The sequence below is a fragment of the Equus caballus genome, chromosome 27, assembly GCF_041296265.1.
Source record: "Equus caballus isolate H_3958 breed thoroughbred chromosome 27, TB-T2T, whole genome shotgun sequence".
Classification (NCBI taxonomy): Eukaryota; Metazoa; Chordata; class Mammalia; order Perissodactyla; family Equidae; genus Equus; species Equus caballus.
Genome location: NC_091710.1, coordinates 43,994,731 through 44,013,775, shown reverse-complemented (window position 1 = coordinate 44,013,775; position 19,045 = coordinate 43,994,731). Strand labels below are relative to the sequence as shown.

General features: G+C 43.9%; 1 protein-coding gene, 1 long non-coding RNA gene and 1 other non-coding gene across 4 annotated transcripts in view; 1 reads left to right on the top strand and 2 right to left on the bottom strand.

The window, feature by feature from the left end:
- LOC138921065 (uncharacterized) overlaps positions 1–15,683 on the bottom strand; it is a 34,996-nt gene extending 19,313 nt beyond the window's left edge. The window contains exon 1 of the long non-coding RNA XR_011433330.1: positions 15,621–15,683. This is a non-coding gene — a long non-coding RNA (uncharacterized lncRNA). The remainder of the gene's footprint in view (positions 1–15,620) is intronic.
- On the bottom strand, positions 1,198–6,241 carry LOC111770877 (uncharacterized). Its single transcript, XR_011433329.1, has 2 exons — positions 5,739–6,241; positions 1,198–3,311 (listed from the first exon to the last, which is right to left on the bottom strand). It is a non-coding gene; the product is annotated as an uncharacterized protein (transcript).
- Positions 5,238–9,093, top strand: CDKN2AIP (CDKN2A interacting protein). 2 transcript variants are annotated; one of them, XM_023630883.2, is made up of 3 exons: positions 5,238–5,977; positions 6,423–6,553; positions 6,969–9,093. In XM_023630883.2, exons 1-3 carry the CDS (start codon positions 5,715–5,717, stop codon positions 8,315–8,317), a joined length of 1,743 nt encoding a protein of 580 aa, XP_023486651.2. In that variant the 5' UTR covers positions 5,238–5,714; the 3' UTR covers positions 8,318–9,093. The 2 variants fall into 2 exon arrangements, with proteins under 2 accessions (XP_023486651.2, XP_023486652.1); XM_023630884.2 differs by having other exon boundaries at positions 5,260–5,977; positions 6,423–6,522.
- Positions 15,684–19,045: the final 3,362 nt, after the last annotated feature.

The window sequence follows — 19,045 nt, the reverse complement described above, 5'->3', positions numbered from 1 at the left end:
TAACAGGGACCCCTGCAGGAGCATTGTCTCATGTCATTTGAAACTGCTTACTATCATCTTTTCTTTAAAATCATTTGTGGTATTCAGTGATCCTTCTGTTCATATCGATGTTATCTCCCTTTCCTTGAGTGTAAATTCTTTGATTTATTGAGTTTGTTATTTCCCTAGAATGATATGGACCTACTCAGATGTTCTATTATTCTTAGGGTGGGCACAGGACTTAGACCTGCACAATCAGAGTATTTCACACCCCTGGCTAGAGTGTTTATGTAAGGGATAGATATATGACCCCACAGAACCGATGGATTCCCAGCAGAACCTCAGGACGTTGGCAGAAACTATCAAGCAAGATAAGTTCTCTTTCTACTGTGGTTGCTGAGCTATGGAGGATGTGTATGCCATAGGCTGTCAGGAACCATCTTGCCACCAAGTAAGAAGAGCTTGCCCAAGATTGAAGCTAACACAGAGAAAGCAAAGTCTAGAGCCGAAGAGAAACAGGCTTCCTCATTATATCATCTGAGTACCTGGATCCCACAGTCTACTCCCTGGACTGTTAATAACACAGCCAATAAATTCCCTTTTTGTTTAAGCAGAAGCCATTCTAAGCCACAATTTTTTGTCACTTGCAACTGAAACTAATAAAAATAGAATTTGTGAACCTGTAGAGAAAGTCCATAGTTCTCTACTTTCTCACATCAGTAGATGCCCAAGGGCCTTTCTAAAACGGAAGCAATTGCTACACCACAGGAAAAGACAGTAAAGTGGGATCTTACCATATCTGACTTTCATTTACATGCTGATTTTGGAAACTAACCCACATGAAAGATGTAACTTCACAATCTTATTTCTCACAGCAGCAAACAAATTTATTGACATTTATTAATGTTAAGGCTTAATGTAAAAACGAGAAGGCACAAACCCTGCAGGTAAGAAGGAATACTTCAGAATTCCCCATCTGCTGCCAATTCACCACTAGCGATTAGATTTTCTCTTAAAGCCAGATTTTTTGAATGTTCAAATATCTGCTATATGGTCTCTCCTCCAGAATTTTCTTACATTATGTGGGAATCAGGAGCTAAGTGTCTAAAGATGACAGATTAAGAAATTAAAGATAAAGTATAATGTTTAAATTTATGAAAGGTGGCCAACAGCAGAACAATAAAAATATAACAAACAAAAATTGGGAGAAAGAAGGGGTAGTATAATGTGGGTTTATTATCTTTCACATTCAGCAGTGAAATAAGTACTGCTTAAAGCCGAAAAATCAAGAAATAGAAACATAAGCATATAATTTGGAGTTACAAAAATAAGCACCCAAAGACAGAAATTGACATTAATGCTGATATCGGCAGAGTGGGACCCAGGATGAGAGGGTAGGATGGTTTTTCCTTTCATTTATGCCTTTTAATTTTCTTTAAATGTTTCGTTTTTGTGGGCATGCATAATTTATAATTTATAAAAAATTGGCCAGAACTTAAACTATGTCTTTCTAGACAGCTTGCTCCCCTGCTATCTAAAATGTCCGTTTCAAGCAGTCTCTACTCCATCACACGGACTCTATCTCAGCTTCCCGCATCCAACCTTACAAACCTTTTTTTCCTTTTAAAATGGAGCAAGTGTCTCTCCATCTACATGAGGTTAATCTCTCCACTTGTGTGTTGGATCCAAGCCCCTCCCATTTCTTCAGAAATTGCTCGTTACCCTCTTTTTCTTAATATCCTTAAGCTCTGTTATCTCCTCCCAATCTGCAGATGCACATGCTCAGGCTACTCCCGTCTTAAATTTAAAAGCTGCCTGGACCCCATGACCCTCTCCAGCTTCCTCTCTCTTCTCTCCTTCGAGGTCAAATGTCTTCATTTCCTACTCTTGAACTCACCCCTATATGGGGTCTGCCTCCATCACGCCACCAGCGCTGCTTTTGCTCAATTCGCCAGCGGTTGCAATCTCTAAATCTGACCCGTAAGACCAATTTTCCTCTTACTTTATTTCTCCACAGCTTCTGACACAGGGGACCACTCTCTTCTTAAAACATTCTCTTCTCTGACTTTCGGGACACCACATTTATTATTACCTGCTACCTACACAGGTTCTTTACCCGCCACACAAGAGGGACCAAATAAAGACTGGAATGCCAGGCTTATGGCAAGGAAAGAGTTTTTATTTTGGGTGACGTCAGCCGGGAGACGAGAGTGAGCCCTCATATTCCTCTTGTCTCCCCTAAAGATGGGAGGCCAGGGGTTTTAAAGGTTGTAAGGAATGTGGCTGCTTGTAGGGAGAGGGGAGTCTGTGACCTTGCAGGTCAGCACTTTGCCACCAGCCTGCGTTTGGCCTTGTGAGGCTGCCTGCATGGAGGAGGAGATAAGGAATTCTGCAAGTGGCTGTCCTTGATTATCTGCCTCTGTAGGGGATGGTGGATTCTGGTGCCAGGAAGCCAAGGAGTAAGCAGGGAATGGGGATGAGTGTTTTTATTTTAACCCCATATATGCTGGGTTTAATGTAGGGGAACCGATATCAGGGCTGGTATCATTACCACTACTATGATTTGACTGACTTGGGACCTCATATTTGGTTTTGTGTTGAAGTTTCCCCTTCACCGTGGACTGTTTTTCAAGTCCAGCCATACCCTCAGCCATGACATTGACTACAGCATTTGCTCTGCACAAACCTCTGTACTCCACAGGCAGACCTTCATACCGAGTGCTTCCTTAATCCTCTGCTTGCTTCTGTAATCACCTTCGGGAAGAGGGGCCATCCCCTTCAGGTTGCTCTACGGGGAAGCCATTCTGCAGAAAGGCCAGCTTGCCACTGGAATTTTTATTGGATTTCTTCAGAGACACAATGTAGCAGCAGTTTTAACGAATGTGCTTCCATTTGTAATGGAAAACTTAATCTTGTGAAATTAAGAGAGTGCAGTCACCTGTGGCTTAAAACTCAGTTTGGGGGTGGTGGTGGGTAATTCCCAGTTGATTAGGATTATTTCCCTGTGCTCCTCTGGTCAGGATTCCAGTGTGGGCAGTGGGAGGGGGAGAGGCTTAAGTGTCATCCTAGCATCGTCTCAGTGCTTCTTTCTGGGTCTTCTTCCCTGTGGGATCCACTGAGAGTGCACTGTCTGATCTCCCACCCAAGTGCACACTGGTCATTGCAGGACAGCTTGAGGGCTCTTCCATGTTGATCTGGCCCAGCCTGGATCTCAGGGGCCTGATGACTTGGTACCAACTAGCTGTAGGCTCCTTTGCCAACCTGGGCTGTCCATCCCTCTAGCCTCATATGGACCATGGTTCCTGGGAGGCACTTCAGCATTCCTCTAGGGCCTGTGAGAGAAAAAGGGTGTGGGTGTGTGTGTGTGTGTTGGGGGGAAGGAAGGGAGTGGTATAGTTGGTTATCAGAGCCATAAAGGGTCCTCGCTATGCTCTTTTCTACTCATCCAAAGGTCAACCCAAGCTGGCTCAGGGTACTACCAACAGGCTGTCTTCTCCCAAAGATTCAGGCCGAGCCAACCTTCCCATCCTCATCCCCATCCCCACTGATTTTCAAGAGTTCTCTTCTCACCTTTTCTTTCTAAATCACTCGTCCAGCCCAGAAGGGAATTTGTCTCCCTATGGTGAGAAGGCCTTTTTAAAAAAATATATGCTATCCTTCTCAACTTTGTGGTCCATGGTCTATGTTCTGAATCTTTATATGCAAAGTCAATTCAAGAATCAAAAAGAAAAATACACATGGGGCTGGCCCAGTGGCACAATGGTTAAGTTCACACATTTCGCTTCGGTGGCCCGGGGTTCACTGGTTCAGATCCCGGCTGCGGACAAGGTACCTCTTGGCAAAAGCCATGCTGTGGTAGGCATCCCACATATAAAGTGGAGGAAGATGGGCATGGATGTTAGCTCAGGGCCAGTCTTCCTCAGCAAAAAGAAGAGGATTGGCAGCAGATATTAGCTCAGGGCTAATCTTCCTCAAAAAAGAAAAGGAAAAGAAAAAAGAAAAATACACATATCTTTTCTGCCAAGTACTTGGCTCTTGCAAATAAGAAGTACTCTAGCCTCAGATCACATTGCTTTTATTATAACTTTAAAAAAAATTGAAATTCAGGCTCTACTTGCTCTCCTTTCAAGGCAATGAAGCATATGGGGGGAAGGCTACAGGGCAACCAGAGAAAAAGTGAGAAAATTCTTGGTTTAAAATGCACAAATATCTAGGCATGTAAGCATACATTCTTTCACTTGCTGTCTCCCTCTTGCCAAAGAATTCATGAAAGGAAAAAACCACGAAATTTCTCCAGCCTTTTAAACTGCCAGATTTCTGAATCTTTTCACCCCGCTAAAGTTTCAGGAATTTTCAGTGAAAAGAAGAGCAAAACTAGAAGCAAAATTCCAAGCTTCAAAATTTCTTTGTGCCTGTTTTTAATGCAGTTTCTTTTGTCATGGCAGGAAAGTGGGCAATATCATTTTCATGTGATAGCTGGATTTTGATTATTCCAGCACATACATAAATTACATGCCTTTTTCGGGTTAATCTTATCTAAGCATTCATTTTGTTTCGTTATTCTGACTCAAGCATTTTAAAATCAAAATCCACATTTAGTGGAAGGAAAATTTCCTTTTATTTGGTAAATTTATCATTATATATCACTCATTTTAACTTATTAAAATCTATTAATCTGAAAGTACATACACGCCTCAAATTGGAAAGGTAACAGCAAACAATCGGGCAGTTATGCTGTCAAGTGTGGACATTCTCAAGCGGGGAAAAAAATAGCTCTAGGAGAGAAAGGTTTGGGGCGGGAGAGAGAAACGGGCGCTTTTCCAAGCCACTTCCTGGCTATCTATCCAGTTGGGGGGTACTGTTTGTTACTTTAAGGAAATACGAGAGCTACAGAGGGTCCACGACGCAGTGATGTTACTGACCACAGACAGACACGACAGGAGGCCGGCCCGGCGGGGGCTGGACCGCGGAAACGAAACCAACCCTGCGGGCGAGGGCGAGGTTCAACGACTGCAGCCCCAGGGCAACGGGGACCCGGGTTAACCGAGTAACCTGATTCTTATTACTATTTAAGTTCACCTAAGCGCCCCGCCACCGCGACGACCTCGGAATGCTTCGCTCGCCTACATTCAGAGACTGCTTTCTGACAATCGAAAGATGGAGGCGAGCTTTTGTGGATGCGGACCCCGCTCGGCAGCAGCGTCTTCGGGCGGAAGCGCAGACCTCGCACCCGCACGGCGGATCAGGTCCGCGCGCATGCGCGCCGCGGCCGACGGCTGTGGCCGGCCCCCTCCGCTGCCCGCGCCGCTGGGGCCGGGCGGGCAGGGAGGCGGCGGGGGCGCGCGGCGTCACAAAGCCCAGCAGGAACGCGCGGTTGCGCTGAGGCTCCGGGCGCCCCGGGAAGGGCACTCGCGGCCCGCCCCCACCTCCCCAGCGGCGCACCATCAACCCCGCCGCCTGCCGGGGCCGCCGCGCCGCAAAGCGTCCTGGGAGGGCCGGCTCGCGCCGGAAGGACGCGCGGGCGCGCGGCGGCGGCGAGCTTATAAAAGGGAAGGCGCCGGCGACGGGCGGAAGTGGGCGGTGCGGCGGCTCGGGGCGCTGTTGTCTGGCGTGTGGGCCTCCCGAGGGGCGTTCTCGGGCGGGCCGCCGGTGCAGGCCGCAGGGACAGGGCCGCGCGCCCCCGCTCCTTCCCGCCGCAGCGCCCGCTCGCGGCCGCCGCGCCCCGCAGGCCCAACATGGCGCAGGAGGTGTCGGAGTACCTGAGCCAGAACCCGCGGGTGGCCGCCTGGGTGGAGGCGCTGCGCTGCGAGGGCGAGACGGACAAACACTGGCGCCACCGCCGGGAGTTTCTGCTCCGCAACGCCGGCGACCTGGCCCCCGCGGGCGGCGCGGCCCCGGCGGGCGCTGCCGACGCCGAGAGCGGCGCCAGCAGTCGGCAGCTGCAGCAGCTCATCTCCTTCTCCATGGCCTGGGCCAACCACGTCTTCCTCGGGTGCCGGTGAGTGAGGACGCGCCCCGAAGCCGCGCTCCCGGTCCGTTTGCAGCCCGCGGGCTGGGGCCCGGCGCCCTCGGCGGGGAGGGGGTTGCGAAGCGCGGGAATCGGCGGGCCCGGCTGCCCTGTCGGGGCGGGGAGGGCGCCTCTGCGCGGAGCCGACGGGATTTACAGTCCCGAGGCGTCCCCGGCGGGTGGGGGCTGCCGGGCGAGCTGTCGGCGGACGACGCTCCTGCGGATGGACCGCGCGTTTGAAAGTTGGCCAGGAGGGACCCCGCCTCCCAACCTTGGGGCATTTGCTGCTGCGGTTCCAGGAAACCGAAAGTTCCCGGCGGTTGGTACGCTTGATTACAACCAGGAAATGCAGTTCCTGTGGCCCGTTTGTGCACACCAGAAGTCGTGGTTTAGAAAAAACACTTTTTTTTTTAAGTGTCTTTTCCTTCTTTTTCAGGTACTCTCAAAAAGTTATGGATAAAATACTTAGTATGGCTGAAGGCATCAAAGTGACAGATGCTCCCATCCATACCACAAGAGACGAACTGGTTGCCAAGGTGAAGAAAAGAGGGATATCGAGTAGCAATGGTTAGCAGATCATAGATGTGAACATACATAGGAGTTTAGAACATAAGTTTGATATAATTAGGAATTGCTGTTTTTACTAATTTTTTAATAAGTTAGAATTTATATAATGTTATTACTCAAGTTGGAACATTAAACCTAAATTATGTCTCTTTATTTTAGGCTGTGAATTTGATCGTCGCCCTTTGACTGCTTTAGATCTTGAAGTGTCACACATTGTACTGTTGATTTTTTAATGTTAGAGATTAATGATGTCATTTAATGCAATTTTAAGAAATTTATTTGTATTCCACTTTAAAGAATCTACTAGTCTTGAAATGTTTTCGCCTTTGCCTTTATTTTAATGAGTATTTGTCTTGTAAATTTTCACCTGGTACGTATGAAGTAGACTTAGTCACATATCTGTCTTCCTTTCTAGAAGGGGTAGAAGAGCCATCGAAAAAACGAATCATAGAAGGAAAAAACAATTCTGCAGTTGAGCAAGATCACGCAAAAAGTTCTGCCAAAACAGAACGTGCATCAGCTCAGCAGGAAGTCAGCTCGACATGTATGGGGTTGTCTACCAAATCCGAGAGTGGTGGGAACTCAGCTCGGGGCTCTGGCACCTCCAGTCAGAACAGCTCTGCAAGTGACGGGGATCGGTCTGTCTCCCGGCAAAGCAGCAGCAGCCTTTCCGCTCAGGTGACAACAGCAGGGTCTGGAAAAGCTTCTGAATCTCAAGCTCCAGATAAACATGGTTCAGCATCGCTGGTCTCTTCGTTGTTGAAATCCAGTGTGAATAGTCATGTGACCCAATCCACTGAATCCAGACAACGAAGTGGATCACCTAAAAAGAGTGCTTTGGAAGGCTCTTCAATCTCAGCTTCTCAAAGCATCTCAGAGATAGAGGTGCCCTTGTTGGGCTCCTCAGGAAGCTCAGAAGTAGAGTTGCCACTGTTGTCATCTAAACCTAGTTCAGAGACAGCTTCAAGTGGGTTAACTTCCAAAACTAGTTCAGAGGCAAGCGTTTCATCGTCGGTCTCTAAAAACAGTTCCTCATCAGGCACCTCCTCGGTAACTCCCAAGAGCAGCACCTCAGCAAATACATCGGTGCTGACTTCCAAGAGCACTTCGCAGGTGGCCACGTCGCTGTTAGCTTCCAAGGGCAGCTCCCAGACCAGTGGGTCTCTGGTTTCCAAAAGCACTTCCTTAGCAAGTGTGTCCCAGCTGGCTTCTAAGAGTAGTTCTCAGACCAGCACGTCACAGTTGCCTTCTAAAAGTACTTCACAGTTAAGTGAGAGTTCTGTGAGATTCTCTTGTTGCAAGTTAACCAATGAAGATGTGAAACAGAAGCAGCCTTTTTTCAATAGACTGTATAAAACGGTGGCCTGGAAGTTGGTAGCTGTTGGTGGCTTTAGTTCCAGTGTGAATCACGGAGAGCTCCTAAACGCAGCTGTGGAGGCTCTGAAAGCTACACTGGATGTGTTTTTTGTCCCGCTGAAAGAACTGGCAGATCTGCCTGAAAGTAAGAGCTCTCAAGAAAATATCGTTTGTGAATTGAGATGCAAGTCTGTCTATTTGGGCACTGGCTGTGGAAAAAGCAAGGAAAATGCAAAAGCAGTCGCCTCCAGAGAAGCTCTGAAGTTATTTCTCAAGAAAAAGGTGGTGGTAAAAATATGTAAAAGGAAATACAGAGGCAGTGAAATAGAAGACCTGGTACTCCTTGATGAAGAATCAAGGCCTGTAAACTTACCTCCAGCATTGAAACATCCTCAAGAATTACTATAATACGTCCAGAATACCACTGCATACGTGATCTGGTATTTGAAAAGAAAAACTGGCTTACTTTTGTACAATATAAAACAGGCTTTCACAAATTTTGTATTGCTTTTTTCCAGTTTTGCAGAAAATTTACATTCTAGTTCTCTTCACACAATAGAAGTTGTAAATAACTTACGAATGACAGTCCATGTTAAAAAGTATGCATTAACAGCATATCAGTATGCTGTTTCGTTTGCTGAAGAAAATACTGTCTTCTATTTTTAATGATACATTAGGTACGACGTGTAGATCCTGTAGTCTTAAAACTTTTGTACTTTCGATTTGGTGAAAATGTATTAAGTTGTCTACCATGCTTGTTTTTTTCTAGCTGAATAAACCTCCACATCAAAGAAAAGGGGACCATAGTATTTGAATGTCTGAAAGTCTGTGAAGCTTAAGGTTTTAAGAATGTTGCCCATAACGTTGAACATGTCTCTTAAAGAATAAAAGAAAAAATAGTTGCCTCAGACTATTTTTATGAGAAGTTGTAAGCATTTTTTAGATATAAAGCAGTATAAAGTACTTAAGGTTATTTTATTCTGAAATTGTTTAAAATTCACCATGATTTTGACTGCTGCAGATTCTTTAAGTGGGTTAATTTATGTTTTGAGGTAAAATACAATTTACATGTTTTCTTAAAGACATAAATGTGGGTTTCTATATTAAGCATATTTTGTGACTACTATTAACAGATTGATTTGTTTAGATATTAAATGCTTTAAGCTATTTTACCTTTTCAAGAAGTTGTGTTTTTTTTCCCCCCAAGTCAGAACCAATTCCTGCAAATAGGCTTCCCACTTCTAGTCGTGGTAAAGTGCAACCAGGTAATTTTGCATAGCTGCTATACAACTTTTTATAAATAGAGAAGTTTGTTTGCAAATCTAGAACTGGATGGTTGTTTTGTTTACAAATGTCATAGAACACTGGGAAGAATGGAGAGCCAAGCTCAGCTCTTCAGTGAGCCTGATTAACGATTGTTAGTAATGAAATGGAATCCTGTTTCTGTCTCTTTGGTGATTCTGACTGTATTAGTCTATTGTGAGTAATATTGTTTCATTTTTCTTCAAATTCTGGCCCAAAATGTTTTGTTATTTTTGTGGCCTTCTGGCTTTCTAGATGCTGCACAGTGAGCAGAAATGGTGATAACAGAAAAATCAAGTAATGACCTTTTAGGGGCTGGCCCAGGGGCATAGTGGTTAAGTTCACATGCTCCGCTTCTGTGGCTGGGGGTTCGGATCCCAGGCACAGACCTAGCACTGCTCATCAAGCCACCCTGTGGCAGCATCCCAGGTGAAGTAGAGGAAGACTGGCACAGGTGTTAGCTCAAGGACAATCTTCAAAAAGAGGAAGATTGGCACAGATACTAGCTCAGGGCCAATCTTCCTCACACATTCACATGTTTGCATTCACAGTTGTATTGGAATAGGAAAATTGAACATAAGCACAATTTAAGTGCGTAGCAGTTATTTCTAGTTTATATTCTAGAAGTAATAGACAAGGATACTTTATATACTTGAAATAATCAGAGTTGTTTTTATTTCACCAGATAGCCTTCAAAAGTGATTCATTTTTGAGGATGCTGAGTTGGATACCAAAGCTAAGTCCATCTTTTGTCAATGGGTTGCTTTCATGTGTTGTGAGAAGCAGTAACAGGAATGTTGTAAAGCACTTTGAATTACCTCACTTTCCTCAGTTTTGGAATGTATATTTTGCAGGACAATGATTGCCAGAAAAGCAAGCCAAATATTACAAAGAATAATAAATTTCTGTATCTAATTAGGTGATTTGGTAATTTCATGAATTGGCTAATTTCAAGTTAATATAAAGATTATTGAAAATATTTTAAATTATAGTAACCTTTTGATAATTTGAATTGGAGGAAGCTGCTTGGTGTACAGACAGTTTAATTTCTGAACATTTATTTGCTATAATCTTATTAAAAGCTGATAAAATGCTTAAAGAACCCCTGATTTAAGAGCAACACATGTTTTACAATTCTTCAAGATAGTGTACTGAGTGCAGAAGAAAACAAGCTTTGGAATCTTGACTCCCGGGAATTTAACCTTTTAACTTCATTTGAAATAGGGCTATGAAGATTTAACGAGATAATACATTTAAAGAGCCCAGTATAGTGCAGTACACCATAGTCTATTGATTGCTTATATACATGTTCTCATTTCCTCACAACTTATGAGTAGCTATTCTCATTTGACCCTTTTTTTGGTGAGGAAGATTGTCCCTGAGCTAACATCTGTTGCCAATATTCCTTTGTTTTCTCGAGGAAGATTGTCCCTGAGCTAACATCTGTGCCAATCTTCCTCTATTTTTGTATGTGGGACACTGCCACAGCATAGCTTGAGCAGTGTGTAGGTCTGCACCCAGGATCCAAACTCAGACCCCAGGCCGCCAAAGCGGAGTGTGAGAACTTAACCATTATGCCACTGGGCGAGCCCCATCGTTTGGCCTATTTTTCAGATGAAGAAACTGCAAAAAGTAATTTGGTCCAAGATGGGATTCAAGTCCATATCTGATTCCAGAGCCCAAGCTCTTACTATGTCGTATTGCTTAATATCTTTCTCACTTCTATAAATGTAAAATTTCTGACAATCCCCCTCAGGCTGGTCTTCTACCAGTTTTTTTTAAAGATTTTATTTTTCCTTTTTCTCCCCGAAGCACCCCCGGTACATAGTTGTACATTTTTAGTTGTGGGTCCTTCTAGTTGTGGCATGTGGGACACAGCCTCAATGTGGCTTGATGAGCAGTGCCATGTCTGCACCCAGGATCCGAACCGGTGAAACCCTGGGCCGCTAGAGCGGAGCGCATGAACCCAGCCACTTGACCATGGGGCCAGCCCCTCTACCAGTTTTATTAAGTGATCACAAAATCTTTCCAAAGCCTTGTTTTCTTGAAATGAGTCACTTCAAAAACTAATTCATTCTCCTTAGTACTTGCCTGTGTTGAATATTCTAACTAGGGAGTGATCCCATGTGGGTGCAGTTGAAGTTTGTTTAAAAAAAAAAAAACCTAAAATAATTTGCAGTGAAGGTTAGTGAATAGAATAGATGATCAAGAGGGGGGAAATACTGATTTTTGTTTTCAATCAATGAGGTGAGATGATGCCCTGAGACTGAATTTTCTTGGTGGTGCTAAAATGGGGAATTTTTTTTTAATGGTAAAGTTAGATGACTTTGAAAAATGGTATTGTCATGTGAGTTTTTAACCCCAATTCTCAGGGCCTGCTGCTGCCGCCGTTGGCTGGAATAATTGTCATAAGGATATGTGTAATTTCAAGGCTTTTGATATGTATTATCAAAAATGTAAATTGTGTGTGAGAGCGTGTCGTTTTCCCTGCCGAGCGCAGCTTTACTTGGCACAGATTTCTCCTTGGTGTTTGGATTCCTGAGTAATGGCAGTGAGAAGGTAAGCAAAGCAGTCATCAACTGGAAACCAGGTCAGTCCTACAGTTGTGTTGAAATTGTAGTTTTAGGGGAATTTGTAGCTTTGTCCTCAATAATTGTGCCAAAGTCCTATATTGACTCACTACTTAGACACTGGCAAATCTGTGCATAACAGTTTCAGCGTGACAAGTATTTTCTGTGGTTGATGAATAAAAAAGCTCTTCGTAGCTTTCTGCCATTTAAACAAAAATGGATAAATGCGGGAGTTGTCAAGCCACTAATTTTCCCTCTACCCCTCCACAAGAAAAATAGTGATCGAGTTCACATTTCCTTGGCTTTCCTGAATGCAGCTTGCTACCCAGCTAGAACCATTCCTTTTTACTTTTCTTCCCTTACTACCATAAGCTTTAATATCTCTCCACTTTTCTGTTTTCCTTCTTTAGAAAAATTACTGAAGGGAGATCATTATCTGATCTTTTGTTCTTGTTTATACAGCAAGAAAAATAGGGTAGTTAGTGGACAAGGTCCCCAACTAAACTAACGTGGGAGGGAAAAAAAGCACAGGAAGGTTAGCTGCAGGACATTCTTCTTAGTCAAAACTAGAGATTTCATAGGTCAGTACTTAACAGGAAGCAATCAAATACTTGTGATTTTGAAACTTTTATGAGTAGAATCAGAATCCTCTTTGGAAATCACTACGAAGCAACCACACTAAGGTAACATAAACAGCAAGCACACTGAACTGTGAAACCGTACTGTTATATAGAAATGGAACTACTATATGTAACGTATGTAGCTTGAAATAAAAAGGAATGCAGACAAGTGCACGAAAAGTTAAGAATCACCTAGTGTTGTCCTTACGACTGTTTTCATGTAAATCAGTTTACCAGGGCTTGGACACCGGGCAGTAATAAAACCTGAGCTCTGAATGTGTGATCAGTGGTTTTCAAACTTTGTTTCAGCCATATTCCTTAAAGGAAAAATGGGAGCCCTGTGTGTGTAAAACAGATAAGAGCAGACCTAGGTGGGCGGCCACACCCCACCACGGAATTCCTTCTGCCTGCCTTTCTCACGGCCTGCAGCACCTTGCCCTGTGAGCAGAAGGGGTTTAGCAGCCGAGGCCCAGTGAGTAAGGCCAGCCTTCTTCTGCGGCAGAAAGCCACCAGATTACTACGAAAGGGAAGTGATCTGTTTATAAGGAATGTGCCATATTAGAATTTGAAATTAGTAGGGACTCAGGTCAGGCTTAGGGGACCATCACGTAAATTAACATTTAAATAACGCTAAAAATAGCTACCGTTTATTTCTTCTTTATTGTGAAATATAATTTCAGAAGTCCAGAAAGCCCACATCATAAAGTTCAATAATTATTGTCCACATAATGATTACCTAGGTAGTAAAATAAAAATGTCAGCACGGCCAGAACTCACCATGTGAATAGCTACCATTTATTGGGCGCCTACAATATATTGATGTGTTACATGTCTTATTTCAGCCTCGCCCACCCTATGAGGTGGGTTGGCACTGTTGATCCTTCCTATGTTACCAATGAGAAAACTGTTGACTATATTGTCAGTCAAATCACAGGACCAGTAAATGTTGAAGTGGGGACTCAAATCCAGTGTTCTTAGAGGAGATTAAACAATGACTTGGTTCAAATTTGGGGCACTGAATGTGAACGCTGGTGAGATGTTTGGCCCCATGATGTTTGTTTCCTATGTTCCAGAAAATACTAAGTATAATCACACTTGGAGGAAATTTTTGAGAAATTTTATTTAAGTAAACTAGGAAGCTTCTAAAGAAATAAACCTTAAAGGAAACTGTTCAAATATGTATCTGAAATGACCATTGGAAAATATTTTCTAGTCATCCCATTTGTAGAATTCAAAGGGACAATTTAGAGGCAATGATATAGTCAACAGTCGAAACATTATATATCTTATGAATCCTGTCTCATTACTCTTCATTTGAATATTATTATTTTTCTATACTAGCTAAGGAAAAAACTGGTTCTCATCGAAATAAAAACTAATAGAGATCCGTGAAGCATTCTGGTTTCTCTTACCTGTGTGCACTGATGGTGGACCATTCTTTTTTTTTTTTTTTTTGAGGAAGATTAGCTCTGAGCTAACATCTGCTGCTAATCCTCCTCTTTTTGCTGAGGAAGACTGGCCCTGAGCTAACATCCGTGCCCATCTTCCTCCACTTTATATGTGGGACACCTAACCACAGCATGGCTTGCCAAGCAGTGCCATGTCTGCCCCTGGGATCTGAACCAGCGAACCCCGGGCCACCAAAGCAGAATGTGCGCACTTAACCACTGGGCCACCAGGCCAGCCCCTGTACCATTCTTAATGAGGGAGTTATGGCATATGCTCTGGAACCTGCAGGTTGGAAACCAGTGTGGGGTAAAGCACATGCACCTTTCTGTCCGCGATTTTCATTTCAAAATATTGAATGCAGTTAAGAGAAATAAGATATAGGTAAAATAAGAATACTATTTTGAAAATATTCGTTCCTTTTCCCTGTAATTCACATTCTCTAGCAGTCATCCTGCCATTCTGGCTTTTATAGGGAAGGAGAGAAGGATAGTGTGACTTTAGGGAAGTCCATCCCAGGGATAGCAAGGAAGTAAAAATCCTCCCGTTCCAGCCCTGGCAGATGCTGAGGAGGAGAAGGGTAAGGAGGGGAAGCAGGCATCTGAGACATGTGGGCCCTGCCCTCTACTTCATGGCGTGAGCCTCACCTGTGTCAGTATCGCAGAGGTGGCAGTGATGACAGTTTTCATTTAAGGAGCCTGCCTCGTTTATCCCTTGACTGTAATCAAAGAATGCGTCACTCCTTAGGAGAGTCCAAGAGACTGAAGCAAAGACGGCTGGAGTAAGAAATACTGAAGGCGTCAGGAACTTAGCTCCAGAGCCGCTGAGTTGCACAACACCAGGGGGCGCCATTCACATGGAATACAGTGGGTGTCATTTAATACAATAAATAACATCCCTTGGAGTTGTGGAACAAGGTGGCCCTTTTCGGCCCCTGAGATTGCCCTACGAGTACACTTATTAGAAAAATCTTACTTTAAAAAGTAATTTGAAATAAACATTCGTGGTTCTGTGAAGCATGGATAGCGTGTAAATTCTAACCGTTCTTAGGGGCAGCATATACTAATGTTATTTGATGATGTTGGGAGCACTATACTTGGTCACCAATTACTTTGCCCAACACATTCTTCTATAGGAGGAAATATTTCAAGACAATAGCCTAAAATCAAATCATATCAGGTGAGGTAAGGCTGCTTGGGTTATGTTAAGGGTTTGTTTCTTCTCTCTATTCACAAACCTTGGGGGAAATTCAGGACTAGGCAGATAAAGAATTATGTCAGCTCATGTGTGGAATAAACCCGGGCATCTGCTTTGTGTTCCTTCCTACAGATGACGTCCTCTAATTGCATCAAGTTTGCTTCCGTACATTCCATGTAAACCCACCATCCCTTACTCGTTTTCCCTCTCATCTTTCTTGTTCTTTGCTTCGCTAATTTTTCTTGGTGGTTACCTTTTGCCGATGGGAGCTAACATCAATGAATAAACATTTTGAGATTTTTACTTTCTGAAACCATGGAAGACAGTACTTCAGAAGCCAGACATCCTATCAACTTCAGTGTGGTGATGGTTCTGGGAGAAGAGTGAAAAAGAAAATTGTGGACCCCTTTTGATCTCTGTCTGTATCCCACAAAATAATGTAAGGTCAGTTCAACTCTGTTCCCATGAAACAGATCTGTGAATTTTTGGTAGACTTAGTGGTTTTTTAGAATTTAAGATTCTATCCCTTCCTGTTGTAAGGGAATCCATGGTGCCATGTATCAGAGGAAAGCTTACCCGGAGAGAGTTGACCTCCAGCAGACAAACTAAGATAACATCAACAGCATGCTGATTTTGTGTGAGGTCAGACAAACTAAGATAACATCAACAGCATGCTGATTTTGTGTTGCCGCTGTAGCAAATTACCACAGGTTTGGTGCCTTAAACAATCTACGTGTGTCTCCGTGAGCTCAGATCAAGGCTTTGGCATCTGGGCGCTCCCTTCTGGAGGCTCGGAGGAAGAGTCTGCTTCCTTTTCCAGCTTCCGCAGGCCGCTAGCATTCCTTGGCTCATGATCCTCTTCCTTCACCTGCAAACCGAGCAACAGTGGGTTGAGTCTTCAAACTGCATCACGCTGACCCTGCTGCTGCTGTCCCATCTCTCTTTCTGACCGTGACTTCTCTGCCTCCCTCTTCCACTTTTTCTGTCTCCCATTCCCACTTTATAGGGACCCCCGTGATTACATTGGGTTCACATGGATAATCCCCCTGTTTTAAGACCATCTGATTAGTTGATCGTCTGATCAACTTTGTTACTTCCATGTGCAGCCTTAATCCTCCTTTGCCATGGAACGGGAAGTACTCACAGGTTCTGGGATTAGCACATAGACACTTTGGGGGGTCCACTATTCAGCCTACCACACAGAGGTTTGAATTCACCACCACCACCACTACCAGTTATCTTAAGACTGCTGGCTTTCTAACTTCATAAATGACAAGTGTTGACTGCTTGCTGCTGAGCAAGATGCAGTATGGGAAATGGAATAGCTTCAAAATGAGTTCTGGAGGGCAACTGGATAAATTCTGTAAGACAGATGTACTTGCTTTAAGTGATGTCTGATCACAAGTAGTTTCTCTGCTATTTAATCCTAAAAGCCTAGTAAGGGAGCCTCTTTCTGTTCCATGTATCTTTCAACAAGAAAGATTTTCTGGGGCCCGCCCCGTGGCCGACTGGTTGGGTTTGCCCGCTCCACTTGGGTGGCCCAGGGTTCGCCAGTTTGGATGCTGGGTGCAGACCTACACACCGCTTATCAAGCCCTGCTGTGGTGGCATCCCACATAGAAGAACTAGAATGACTTGAAACACTGATATACAACTATGTACTGGGGCTTTGGGGAGGAAAAAAAGAGGAAGATTGGCAACACATGTTAGCTCAGGACCAATCTTCCTCACCAAAAAAAGCATTAAAAAAATGCAGTTAAAAAAAAAAGATTTTTCTCTTAAGAGTCAAGGAGTAGAAGTAAAATATCAGTTGCAATGGCAAACAAATTGTTGACAGTTTTCCAAGCCTTCTTTTGGGGCCGAGTAGATGGAGTAGAATTGCGACTGCCAAAGTGAGGCTAGAGGGTGTGGTAATGGCTACACCAAAGTGCTCTATGGCTCCCGTCATTCCTTGTCGCCTGACTGACCTCATAGATGCTAAATGTCAGCCTCTCACTGCTGAGCAAAATACATTTGAAATTCGTAGCTCTCAAGCGTAGCTGGACAAATAGCCAAAGGGCACATATGATTATGAAAACACTCGATTGTACATTCTTCATAGCCATTAACAGTTGAATACATCCCAGGCGTTTAAAAATATCACACAGACTTTGCATATTTAAATTTTCATTGCAAGTATCCTAAAGAGAGGAAAGGGACGGGTTCATGAGGAACACGACAGCACATGTTTCGCTCCAGAGAATATGCATAATTCTAAAATCAGAGATTGGTTAAAAAAAAAAAAAACAACCTAATTTACAAATCCCAATTCTGCATAGTTCAAAGAAAAAATATCTTTATTTGGAAAGAATATCTTTATTTCATTATTTTACCACTTTCAAAACATTTTTAGAACACCTCTTTTGGAATTGCCTTTTGTTCCAGAAGTGTATTCTTTGGAATTGCCTTAGTGATTTAGTGGTAGAAAATATTTGTTTTTTGTGGATTGATCGAGTTTTACTTTTACTTGAGTTTAGGGGACAAAGGGCACTTATCAGATAGGACCTCAAATTTCCTCATCAGTTTTGATGATTCACCAGCCCCAGCTAAAGGGCTCTTTCATCACTTGTCAACTGGTTTAACACAAAATTGTCCAATCTCACTATTTGTTGAGTACCTATATCAGATAGTTCGTTTCAAGCTACAGAAATTAACTCTAAAACAACCAAACAAAAATTACTGAAGGGATCCTGGGTAGCTCACTGAATCAAAGGACTAGTTAACCAGATCTCGAGGATCTCAGCAGCGGAGACAGACAATTGAATCAATGTACTGCCATCAAAACAATTCAGTTCCAACCATTTTATGTTCTGTAACTTGACTCAAGCTTCTCATTCTCAGGAAAGAGGGTCCAAGTGGCCAAGCTTAGGTTACATGTCTGCATCTGGTGGGGGGGGGGGGGAGGTTGGTACATGAATAATTTATTATTGACAATGTCAATAGTAGGTGTGACTTGATGAAGGGCCAGGTACAGATACCACCTGGATACATCAAAGTTCACTTTTGTGTGTGTATGTGAGGAATATTGGCCCTGAGCTAACATCTGTGCCAGTCTTCCTCTATTTTGTATGTGCAATGCTGCCACAGCGTGGCTCGACTAACGGTGCTAGGTCTACACCCAGGAACCGAACCTGCGAACCCCAAGTTGCCAAATCGGAGTGCATGAACTTAACTACTACGCCACCAGGCAAGCCCCAAAGTTCACTTTTTAAAAGGATATAGAATAAAGTTAGCACAGTCAGCATACTCTGCAGAGAGATCAGCAATATTCTCCAAAGACAAAAAGAGGTGGAAACTTCTGGACCCAAATCCTCAGTAGATACTGCCTGAGTTAGTGAGAGTCAGACATCTGACACAGACCGTCTGAAAGCTCAGCAGCATCCCTCAGGCCCACTCTGACGTAGCAAAGGTTAAAGGTCTGAGATACAGGCTGTCTACTTACATGCCGGAGGCCACCAGACCTGAGCCAAATGCACCCCACATTAGAGTCACAGTCTGTACACTATGATTTCTAGGGTTCAATATATAGTACTTTTAGGCCTGGAAAAACTTTTCACCTATTGCTCTTAGCTATCCCAAGATAGCATGGCTTGAGTCAAGAACATACTTGAATTCAAAGTTCTAGGAACAGAACAAAGGTCAGTTACTTATGTGTCCCAAGGAGTTGGGCAATAGCCCTTGGGCCAGCTAACGAGGCTCTCCTGAGCTGGGAACCTTGATTGACATCCCCACTGAGACCATATGGCTGGGGTATGGGAGGGGGCGGGGCAGTGGCGGTGGTGAGGAGACAGTTCTCCCAAGTTCCTGTTGCCTCAGGGATAATTCTCCAGAGGGATGTTTTAACCACAGAAAGGCAACAATGTGCTGGGCAGGCCGAAATAGACGTCCTGTAGAATGACCGCGGAACCCTGGGTTCTGCAAGATGTCACCAGGGGTTCCACAAGAGCCTGTGTTTGACAAACA